Below are 12070 nucleotides of genomic sequence, written 5' to 3' on the forward strand. Positions count from 1 at the left end.
TTTAACTACAAATTCCCACACTCCCATGTAAGCCCGGGTTCACACTGCCCATGAAGTCAGACCCCAGCGTGACTTTGGCACGACTTGCATGCGACTTCTTTAACCAAAGTCAATGCAAGTCATACCAAAGGTATTGCAGGAACCTTTTCCTAAGTCTGAGCGGCTCAAGTCACACCCATTAGAATGGTTCCATTGCATAGAATGAGGTCCGACTTCTGATGGGACAAGTGCTCCAAAGTCGGAGCGATTGTCGCATCAGTGTTAACCGGGCCTGATTGAGATGGAAAGAGGTAGAAGTGTTTATAGTCCAAATCAACAGAAAATCCTAGTAGGACAACCATGGCTCTTGCCATAGAAGCAGTGAAGTGAGTGTAGCCACTCTGGAACATAAAGTGTGATTTGCAGGATTACCAGCATGGGGGGGAAAAAAGGCCCAGAACAAAACCAATACAGCATCACATCTACGGACTTCTAAGCTGCAATATATAACATTTATGGTTTTGAATCTAGATATGCTTTAAGTTTTTAACTATACTGTACATAGATTTAAAACATCCCAACACATTTTCACTTTTTTTTTTTGCAACTCAAGAAAAAAAAAAAAAAAACTGAAAAAAAAAAAAAAGAACAGTAAAACTTTTAGAAAATGTACATTTTAATTTAATTTCCTAAAATAGAACACAAGTCTAATTTTTTTTTACTGAAAGAAAAGTTAAAGTATGCACTTCCTTAAATGCAATTAAATCGCACTTCTTGCATTTATTAGCAGAAAACAAATTAGTTACAGACTTTCTGCAGATGATGAAATTCCCTCGGCAGTAAAAGGCAGCTTTTCATTCTTCCCACACATCTCCATATTGGTTCTTTTTTACTGAAACAGAAAATATCAACGTTGATGAGGAACATTATCTAGGCATGCTCCTATCCCATCATTTAATCAAACCCTAATCACAAAACCCCGCCTGGTTCACGGAAGTGCTAAAAATAACATGCTTCATTCACACGGGCATACTAATCCATACACCCATGTGGGATGCACAGGTGTTCCACGCAGACAGCTTGTTCAAATCAGTTACAGACAGACGGCCAGCTGCACAGATCTCCAAGCTCAGCCACAGATCAGGACTCAGTCTGTCTGCATCTTGATCCATGCATTGGACACAAATGGATGTACACGCTGGGATATGTTTGGAGATCCATGTATTCGGCTGTCTGTTATTGATTTGAACAGGTCTGCACGGAACACCTATATACCCCACGTAGAGGAAGATGCCTTTAGCATGGGGGTACAAATAAATGGTATGCCCGTGTGAATGGGGCTTTACAGGTATAATTGAACATCTACAATCACAGACATCTGAACAAAGATCTTTTGCCAGGCACAGGTGAGTTTTTCTGTCCAATGATCATACAAAATGACAATGTGGTTACCCTACTGCTTCAGTCTTCTTAATATTTTGTAATGAATATATTCACATGGTGAACTTGCATATTCTTTTTACAGTGCCTTGAAAAAGTATTCATACCCCTTTTTTCCACATTTTGTCATGTTACAAACAAAAACGTAAATGTATTTTATGTGATAGAGCAACACAAAAAGTGGCATTGTAATTGTCATTTTTGGGGGAAGCTACAGTGTACGGTTAAGTAGCTATATTCCACCATGTAACATTTAACAGCATTGTTGCGACATTAACCTTTTTATATAGCTTCCCAATTCCACATGACTTTTCTTACACAGATCTGTGACAAAATCGCTTTTGAAATATAAAATAAGCCCCAAAAGGAAGTTTGCTTGACCAACATTGAGAGGCAAAGTAATGTACAACCTATATGAACCACTGCCAAGCATTAAATGTTCCTGGTATTTGTTGGCCACTCCTATTAATGTATGTACAGTATCTCACAAGATTACACCCCTCACATTTTTGTAAATATTTTATTCTATCTTTTCATGTGACAACACTGAAGATATGACACTTTGCTACAATGTAAAGTAGTGAGTGTACAGCTGGCAACAAAAGTGAGTACACCCCTAAGTGAAAATGTCCAAATTGGGCCCAAAGTGTCAATATTTTATGTGGCCACCATTATTTTCCAGCACTGCCTTAACCCTCTTGAGCATGGTGTTCACCAGAGCTTCACAGGTTGCCAATGAAGTCCTCTTCCACTCCTCCATGACGACATCACAGAGCTGGTGGATGTTAGAGACCTTGCGCTCCACCACCTTCCATTTGAGGATGCCCCACAGATGCTCAACAGGGTTTAGGTCTGGAGACATGCTTGGTCAGTCCATCACCTTTACCCTCAGCTTCTTTAGCAAGGCAGTGGTCATCTTGGAGGTGTGTTTGGGGTCGTTTTATTGGAATACTGCCCTGCGGCCCAGTCTCTGAAGGGAGGGGGATCATGCACTGCTTCAGTATGCCACAGTACATGTTGGCATTCATGGTTCCCTTAATGAACTGTAGCTCCCCAGTGCCGACAGCACTCATGCAGCCCCAGACCATGACACTACCACCACCATGCTTGACTGTAGGCAAGACACACTTGTCTTTGTACTCCTCAGCTGGTTGCCGCCACACACGCTTGACACCATCTGAATCAAATAAGTATCTTAGTCTCATCAGACCACAGGACATGGTTCCAGTAATCCATGTCCTTAGTCTGCCTGTCTTCAGCAAACTATTTGCAGGCTTTCTTGTGTATTATCTTTAGAAAAGGCTTCCTTCTGGGACGACAGCCATGCAGACCAATTTGATACAGTGTGCGGCGTATGGTAGAAGCACTGACAAGCTGACCCCCCCCCACCCCTTCAACCTCTGCAGCAATGCTAGCAGCACTCATATGTCTATTTCCCAAAGACAACCTCTGGATATCACGCTGAGCACGTGCACTCAACTTCTTTGCTCGACCATGGCGAGGCCTGTTCTGAGTGGAACCTGTCCTGTTAAACCGCTGTATAGTCTTGGCCACCGTGCTGCAGCTTAGTTTCTGGGTCTTGGCATTCTTATAGCCTAGGCCAGTGATGGCAAACCTTGGCACCCCAGATGTTTTGGAACTACATTTGCCATGATGCTCAACTACACTGCAGAGTGCATGAGCATCATGGGAAATGTAGTTCCAAAACATATGGGGTGCCAAGTTTCACCTTCACTGGCCTAGGTCATCTTTATATAGAGCAACAATTTTTTTTTTCAGATCCTCAGAGAGTTCTTTGGCATGAGGTGCATGTTGAACTTCCAGTGACCAGTATGAGAGAGTGAGAGCGAAAACACCAAATTTAATACTCTTGCTCCCCATTCACACCTGAGACCTTGTAATACTAATGAGTCACATGACACCAGGGAGGGAAAATGGCTAATTGGGCCCAATTTGGACATTTTAACTTAGGGGTGTACTCACTTTTCTTGCCAGCGGTTTAGACATTAATGGCTGAGTGTTGAGTTATTTTGAGGGGACAGCAAATTTACACTGTTATACAAGCTGTACACTCATTACTTTACATTGTATCAAAGTGTCATTTCTTCAGTATTGTCACATGAAAAGATATAATAAAATATTTACAAAAATGTGAGGGGCTTACTCACTTTTGTGAGATACTGTATAAATGATACACCTTAGCTGATCACAACCTTTCAGGCCCATTCAAAATGACAACCATTGAAATGCCTGTGGACAAAATGATCACCCTTGGCCTTTCCCTGCAGTGAAGGGCACTATCCATACCTTATTCCAAGGACAAAGACTCACAACACATCTCTGGTGCATTTTGGTTTTAATGGGCAGCACAGTAGAATAGTGGTTCAAATTCTGGCCAGGACACCATCTGCATGGAATCAGTATGTTCTTGGGTGGGTTTCCTGACACCCTCTAAAGACATCCTGTAAGATTAGCTGGCTTTATAAAAGCACAGCCAGGTGGATGACATTAATTACTGTTACAATTACAGGCCATAGAGGGGATACAGGGTAACACCAGATTGGCTCCCACCCCTGCCCTCTCCTTCTCCCAGTCCACTGCATAGGGGATTTCAAGAAGCAGATATCAAGTCAAATTCAGGTACGTAAACTTGTTGCAAAAAAAAAAATCTTGGATGAAAAAAAAAAAACACACGCAGTACCCATTTTTTCAAAACCTAATGCTCCCCATGCACTTTATGTGCATTATGCTCTACTGTACGATGTGTTGGGGTGCTTCTTCACAACGAATCACTCTGCAATACATGGCAAATAATGAATTACCACATACATTTTTGGACATTTTACCACCTGCCACAACATAATAATTTGGTCGATTGGCTGACTGGTTGGTGAGTTGAGCTATGGAATTTTCTGTTTTTGTCTTTTATGCGTTTCTCCTTCCATGTGCTCCTTGCTGTGAAGGCCAGTTATAGGTGGGGGCAGTGGCCATTTGTTTGTTACTGGTGTAAATATGGTCCGGCGACACTTTAAGCACCTTCGCTGCCACTGTGCAATTGCTGGGTGTCCAGTATGCTCCTGTTCCTTTAAGGGGGATTGGGCTGCCTCCAGGCCCACCTGCCCCTCATCTATCCATTTAATGCATGTACTTCTATTGTGGAGACGCTTATAAATTCAGTAGCTTTAGGACTGCAAGCAATACACAGGGTGCCGTGAAGAGGCCTTGCAGCCTACGCATGTTTGCAAATGGGTGCTAACTAAACCCCTGTTTTTAAACGCAGCCTGTTGAACAGGTTAATTTGGTCGGTTGGCAGACTGGTTGGTGAGTTGAGCTATGGAATGTTCTGTATTTGTCTTTCACAACATACAAGTGGCAATGGGCTCTTAATGATTTGTTTAATGAACATCTAGCTGCATTCATTTGCGTCTTGTGCATCTGCCTGAGATTTCCGCTTTAAAGCGATTGTAAAGTCGTTTTCTTTTTTGTTTTTTAAATAAATACATGTTATACTTACCTGCCCTGTGCAGTGGATTTGCACAGAGCAGCCTGGATCCTCCTCTTCTTGAGTGCCTCTTCGCTGCTCCTGGCCCCTCCCTCCTGTCCAGTGCCCCCACAGAAAGCAGCTTGCTATGGGGGCACCCGAGCTGCAGCTTCGTGTGTCCATTCAGACACAGCCCTGCCCCTCTCTCTCCTGATTGGCTAACTGACTTTGATTGACAGCCATGGGAGCCAATGACACCACTGCTGTGTCTCAGCCAATCAGGAGGGAGAGACGGCCAAGGGACTCGTGGATAGAGATGGGGCTCAGGTAGGTATTAGGGGGGCTGCTACACACAGAAGGCTTTTTATCTTAATGCATTAAGATAAAAAACCTTCTGCCTTTACAATCCCTTTAACTATAGATAGTCGTAGTAACACATTGATAAATAGGGTCTCAGGCATTTTTCACAGCACAAGGGGCAAACATAAATAAATCTGCTTTCACCGATCTGAATTAAATGCCTAACAATAACTGGTTGGGAAAGAGAAAAGCATGTTTTGTACACAGTGCTAACACAAGCCATAATGAGTTCTGAAAATTATTTTGATGGGATGAAACAAATAATAAATTGAATACCGTCAATCTTTGGTGCTCTGCTCTGTATGGGCCTCTCTGGAGTCTGTGGTTTTAGTACATCATAGGCACCCCTGTTTCTGTTCCTCAGCTCTTCATAAGTCACAGGGGCTGCTTTAGCTTGTTTCTCATCATAATACTCAGGCTCTGCACAAAATATTAAAAACACAGAACTTTCATTAGAAAGGATACTCATAGCATGAGGTTTGCAGTTATATACGGTTTTCTGTAGTTTTAAAGGATGTTAAATATTCCAAAGGCTTATATGTTTTAAGTTCTACAGCATGATTAGATCACATAGCACATTGTTACCAACGGGGGATCATCAGAGGTGTACGGACATTTTTGGTACAAGAAGTCTCATTACCCTCATCTTCAAATACAAGAACCTTTCAGTGGAAGACGCCTGCCAATGATTTTAGGATTGAAAATAAAACTTATTAATAAAGCAATTGTTTACCAAGGAAAATCTGTTTGCTGCTCCAGGAAGGAATATAAGGAAGATATTTAGGATCTGCTTTTTTATCTTGAATGGCTGGTATACCAAGACATGTGGTGTATATAGGATTAAATAAAATGGTAGGTGATCCTCCACCACCTTGGAAAGCTTTGTTAATGTTATAAATTGACCCACTAGAACAATTGCACTACTGCTTTAAATAACCATATATGCCTTGAAAGATGCAGAAAGTATCTACCAAATTTGATAACAGGCGTTTCTTCATCATTTAGGAGAAAATAGTGTGGGGGGGGGTTTTGTTTTTAATAAAATGGTATTTATAATGTGATGAATATTTTGAATTTATGGATTTTTTTTTACACCATTGTATAAATGCTATTGCAAGTCTTCTTTTTTTTTTTTGATATTTCAGAAAGGCATCTAATCATCCCTGAGGAAGAGATAAATAAATAAGTCTAGAAACGTGTTGGATGCATGATGCTCAAGCAAACTATCTGCTGAATATCTAACCCTCCAGAGATATGTAACATTGCAAAGTATCAACTGCATATTGATGTGTACAATGGCTCTTGGCCTAAACATGGTCATGTGTGTTTTTAACAAGGCTATGTCTTTTTTAGAGTTTTCTATATAAAATGGTTATGCATTTTTCTTTTTTGATTGCCTTCAAAATCCCATAAGAGGATCTTTTCCCCCCCCATTTCAAATATTGTTGGGGGAAGGGGCAGACTACCACCACCATACCTGCAACACCCCAACCTGGTAGTGCTAACTAACTGGAGTCAGAGTGAGTACTACAATTGTTTAGTACATTTTCTTCCCTCTCATTAAATGCAATGTTAATGAACATGCTTAACAGAAACTTTTGCTTGCTCTTGACACCATACTGTAACTTATGCAAATGGTTCATTTGAAATGCTCCATTTATTAAGAGGTGCTGATATGCATTAATTGTATTGTTTCACCTTAGTTACAGTTGTGTATATGTATGCTGAATATGCAAGTTTTTATACATTTGCTTCCATAGGTAGGGTAAAAAAAAAAAAGAACACTCTGCCATGTACCCATCCCCAAAGTCTTTAGAATACTGGGGGTTTTTTTGTTTTTTTTTTAGTCAATCCAGTGATGTCACAGAGGCTTTTTTCTCAACAGTGGCACACAGCAGACATTCCTTGTAGACTGAGCAGTGCTCAAGTAATGGTGCGTGAGCATCGCTTAGTCCTGAGTACTGTCAGCCAAGCCAGAGGTATGAAGCACCCCAAAGGTTGGTGTGAATGATAGGAAACGGTTAAGAATGACTTGAGTGGGGGCGTGGCCGAGCGGGTAATGGAGTAAGACGCACACTGCACAGCTCCGCCAGGAATCCTGACGAATCCTATCAATATCACCGCTATCCTGCTTCATAGAGATTCGGCTCTTGGTGCACTGTAATCCTCTGACTGCCCGCTATCCACGGAGGGGTAAATCAGCGAAATCACAATGGCCAGACGCGGACCGACGGCACGAACGGTACCGGACACCCCTGGCCATGATGGCGGCCTCCCGCCCCGCACGGCGAAGGAAGCTGCCCAGCGCCTATTCTGCATTAATTCTGCCCAGAAGGACCCCTCAACAGCTGTTATGGGCTCCCTGGATGGGATCCCTCCTCATCTTGCAGATGCCACAGCCTCTACAACTGTGAGTACTCTCCCACATTCTTCCAACATGGCGCCCGCATCTCTGCAGCAGGACACTGACCCTGAGCCCACACTGCGTGATATCTTTGCTGCAGTTACATCTTGCAGCTCATCTATAACTGCACTAACTGGGGAAGTGAAAGGTATGAAGGGGGAGATTTCCTTAATAAGACATGATATGCAGAAGCTGCGCGAACGCACATCCGCTCTGGAGGGCAGACTTAGTACACTGGCGGATGAGTGGCAGCCATTGCAGAGGGATGTGCGACATGTGACATCAGTGGCGTCTGTGAATGCGGCCCGATTGGAGGATATGGAAAACCGCCTGCTCAGAAATAACGTGCGGGCGGTAGGTATTCCAGAAAGAACTTAGGGCAAAAACCCAGTAGCTTTTATTGAATCTTGGCTGAAGGACACATTTGGCAGCACCGTGTTTTCTCCTATGTTTGCGGTTGAGAGGGCCCACCAAGTCCCCTCGAGGCCACCACCACAGGGAGCTCCACCGCGTCCCTTCCTTTTTCGGCTGCTTACCTACAAGGATCGGGATGCCATCCTGAGTAATGCTAGAACAGCTGGGGTCCTGAAAGTGGACAATGCCACGGTCTCATTATTTCCGGATTTCTCAGCGGAGGTGCAGCGGCAAAGATCCAAATTCATCGATATCAAGAAGAGGCTAAGGATCCTGAATCTCCAATACTTTAGGTTGTATCCGGCAAAGTTGAAAGTGATTGCTAATGGCACGTCCCATTTCTTTGAAAACCCCACTGCTGCTATGCACTGGTTGGATAGAGAAGAGCGTGCTTTAGCACAACGTCCTGCATAAGTGCGGTTTCTCTCTTCTTTACTGCACCTTGTTCAAGCGGTGCTCTGTTGAAATTTGATCCTTCCTTTTTCTTTTATGGCGGAGTTGGTTCTGACCCCCCTTTTATTTTTGCAGAATATTTTTTCTACTTTTGAGTTTTTCCTTTTTGCACGTCACTTTTGTATGCTGATATTTTGGCATTAGTAACATATTGTTCTAATTTTGCTGGTGCAAGGTTTGATAATAATTCATGCCCCTTGGGATACGCAAAAGCCCCCTCTACAGAGTCCTGAGAGGACTGAATTCCCCACGTTGGGGTTTACTATGGTTATGTGCGGCCATTTTGGTCAGACACTTTGTTTACTTTAAGGATGTACTTTTCCTTTTCCCCCTACAGGTTGGACGTTTATATGACTGTTTAACTCCATTCCTACTTATACCCTCCAAGCAGTGGTGGGAATTGCTGTGTAGGAATATTGTGGTAATTAGGGCAGGCTGGGATGTTTTACTGTCTGAAAATGGTAATGCGACACAAAATGTAGCTCCTCAGCCCTCAATTTTGCTTCTAAAACAGATTGGAAATGGCGAATCAAGGTACTGGGGGGTTAATGCTCCTTTCTTGGAATATTAGGGGACTGGGGGACTAAACAAAATGGAGTGCAATGTTCAAATATTTATCTAGGATGCAGCCGCACTTGGTCTGTCTTCAGGAGACTCACCTGCAGCTCAATTCGATCCACCTGTTGAAATCACGTAGGTATCCTACTCAGTTTCACTCGGTGCACTCCTCCTACTCCAGGGGGGTGAGTGTACTGATCTCTGGGAGGATATCTTTTGAATGCCTGCAGCAGAGGATTAATGGGGACGGCAGATTTGTGTTTCTACTGTGTAAGCTCAATGGATCTGTGTGTATTGTTGCGGCCATGTATGTTCCTCCCCCATACACCTCGGACCCTCTAAAGAAATTTGCCCAGTTCATGGCCTTATACCCTAATACTCCTGTTCTAGCGTTGGGAGACTTCAATAATGTGTTAGATACACACTTAGATAGAATATCCTTAAACCCCAGACAAATTGGTAGTACCTCATTACTTATGCTTACTGAATTGGGTCTGAGAGACGTATGGAGGGAGAAGCATCCAATGGATAAATGTTATTCATGTAGATCGAGCACACATGTTGGTCTTTCACGTATAGATCTGGGCCTGGGCAGCACTTCCCTTTTGCAGAGGGTATTGGATTCAGCATATGAACCTAGATTACTCTCTGATCACTCTCCCGTTGCGTCACACCATGTGACTTTCTCAAAGGGTGGTGTGACGCAACGCGTCAGAGTAGGAGGAGCCAGGTGCCGACGCTTCCCGGGGACGGCCGAATCCGGAAGCCGCAACACTGTTTTTACTGCTCGTTTTTTACTTCATTGTAAGTTACTACGTTTGTTTCAATAAATTGGAATTTTAACTACTTCACTATGGGAGCTTTTCCTTTCTTTTTAATTACTGCTGTGGGACTGCTGTGAGAGGAGAGTGGAGAGACGGAGAGCCAGATCCACGGACACCCCTCAGGAAAGGTGTATTGCTGCATGAAACCCCTCTACCGTAGCATTATCCATCTGCCTTACTCGGCCCATTTGGGGGCCGCTACTGGAGGTGAGAGGCTGGGGGGAACAATTGGTGTGTGCACCAGAAGTAAATTAGAAGAACAGCACAAGTCACTGCTATTTTTCACTTCTTAAATAGACTTTTTTGTGTGAACACCAGAAGTCACATTTTGCATGACAATAGTATCAGTGTGGACTATTTTGCACTATTGTCACTTTTTGGACTACATTACTCTAATCATTACTGCATTGTTGCACTTATGTCACTTTTTGCTTAATATCATTTATGTGTTGCTGTGGGGAATTATTTCTTCATCTTTAGTTAAATTTTTATTACTTATGCTAATTTTTTGCACATTTGGGTATTTTGTATTGCTATACTTTGAGGAGATGAGTTTATTTTTTGTATGATATTACACTGAAGTATCTGAATATTCTGTACACATATTTAGCAATCTTGCACTTTAGTAATTATTTTGGGCTGTACATACAGCCACGTATTGATGTCACTTTATATTTCAATAATTTGGTACATATGTCATTCATTTGATTTGGTGTATTGCATCAGAGATTACATTGTGCACACAGTCATATATATATGTTACGTAAGACGTATTTAAGATTATTACACAGTATATTCATTATTAGGGAAGTTTTTTGTCACCTTCATTCAGATAGATATGTGAGTTTTCCCAGATCCCCTTTTTTGAATGGTTGGAAGGTGTATTGCCATACATTTGGTATCTGTAGTAGAAGGACTACAGACACACTGATTGATACATCAGTAGTGAATTTGCTCTCTCCAGTGTGGTACAGGAGGGTAGATTAGCGCCACATATTATTCTATTTTGTTATTTACGCACTGGGGTGTTGAGTGCACCTATTTAGGTTGGCAGCTTTTCTATCTGGTACCGTATTTTAGTATTCAGGTTGGTTATTTTACATATGAGATTGTGTTTTTTTGCGCATTAGTTCGTGTACAAGCTTTCTCTGCGGCGGAGGAGGAAGGATCCCTGCCGGATAGTATGCAAGAAGCCCTCATAGTTGTAATCCCTAAACCGGGTAAGGACAAACTCCTACCAGATTCATACAGGCCCATATCCCTCTTGAACCTAGACGTCAAACTTCTAGCACGAGTACTGGCGAATAGATTGTCCAAGGTGATCGGGGGGTTGGTGCATAGAGACCAGTCTGGGTTTATATCTACTAGATCTACAACTAATAATATTAGACGCCTCTTTATGAACCTGCAAACCCCAGTGGATAATCCTGGAGGTAGGGCCATATTATCCTTGGATGCCGCTAAGGCTTTTGATAGTGTGGAGTGGCCCTACCTCTGGGAGATCCTAGCTCGTTTTGGCCTAGGTGATAGGTTTGTTAACTGGGTGAAGATTCTATACTCAGCCCCTAGGGCGAGGCTTCGCATTCATAACTCCCTTTCCCAGTCCTTTGCATTACACAGAGGCAATCGACAGGGGTGCCCATTGTCACCCCTGCTGTTTGCTTTGGCAGTTGAACCGTTGGCTATCATGATCCGTAGTTCCTCTGAGATAGTGGGATTCCGTAGAGGCCTCCGAGGAAAAGATCTCACTGTACGCTGACGGCGCACTGCTGTACCTGGGAGATACGGATAATTCTTTGAGGTTACTAATGTCACTTATAATTAAATTTGGAGGATTCTCAGGTTTTTCAATAAACTGGTCCAAATCTATTATGATGCCTCTAGACCCCATAACTAAACATAACTAAACCCGTGCCCCAGGAGGCAAGACAAATCACCATCGCCGAATCATTTCGATATTTAAGAGTGGTGGTGACTCCGGACACCTCTAAGTACCTTAAATTAAATTTGGAACCCCTGTTGGAGAAACAAAAAAGAGAAATCCCTTAGCTGGTGTAAACTTCCCTCGGTCGTGGGGAGGATAAATCTGATAAAAATTATCTGGGCCCCGCAATTATTGTATGTCACTCAAAACTCCCCTGTGTGGATTTCTAACAA

At 42.8% G+C, this 12070-nt stretch overlaps 1 protein-coding gene across 3 annotated transcripts in view; it reads right to left on the reverse strand.

Annotated features, from left to right (window-relative positions):
- Nucleotides 1-633: 633 nt before the first annotated feature.
- OCIAD1 (OCIA domain containing 1) overlaps nucleotides 634-12070 on the reverse strand; it is a 38155-nt gene continuing 26718 nt past the window's right edge. For all 3 annotated transcript variants that reach the window (XM_073608463.1, XM_073608464.1, XM_073608465.1), the window contains 2 exons: nucleotides 5537-5680; nucleotides 634-871 (listed from right to left, as the gene is read on the reverse strand). In XM_073608463.1, the coding sequence (XP_073464564.1) occupies nucleotides 834-871; nucleotides 5537-5680 (182 nt within the window). In that variant the 3' untranslated portion in view covers nucleotides 634-833. The remainder of the gene's footprint in view (nucleotides 872-5536; nucleotides 5681-12070) is intronic.

This window comes from Aquarana catesbeiana, linkage group LG01 (genome assembly GCF_042186555.1).
Source record: "Aquarana catesbeiana isolate 2022-GZ linkage group LG01, ASM4218655v1, whole genome shotgun sequence".
Classification (NCBI taxonomy): Eukaryota; Metazoa; Chordata; class Amphibia; order Anura; family Ranidae; genus Aquarana; species Aquarana catesbeiana.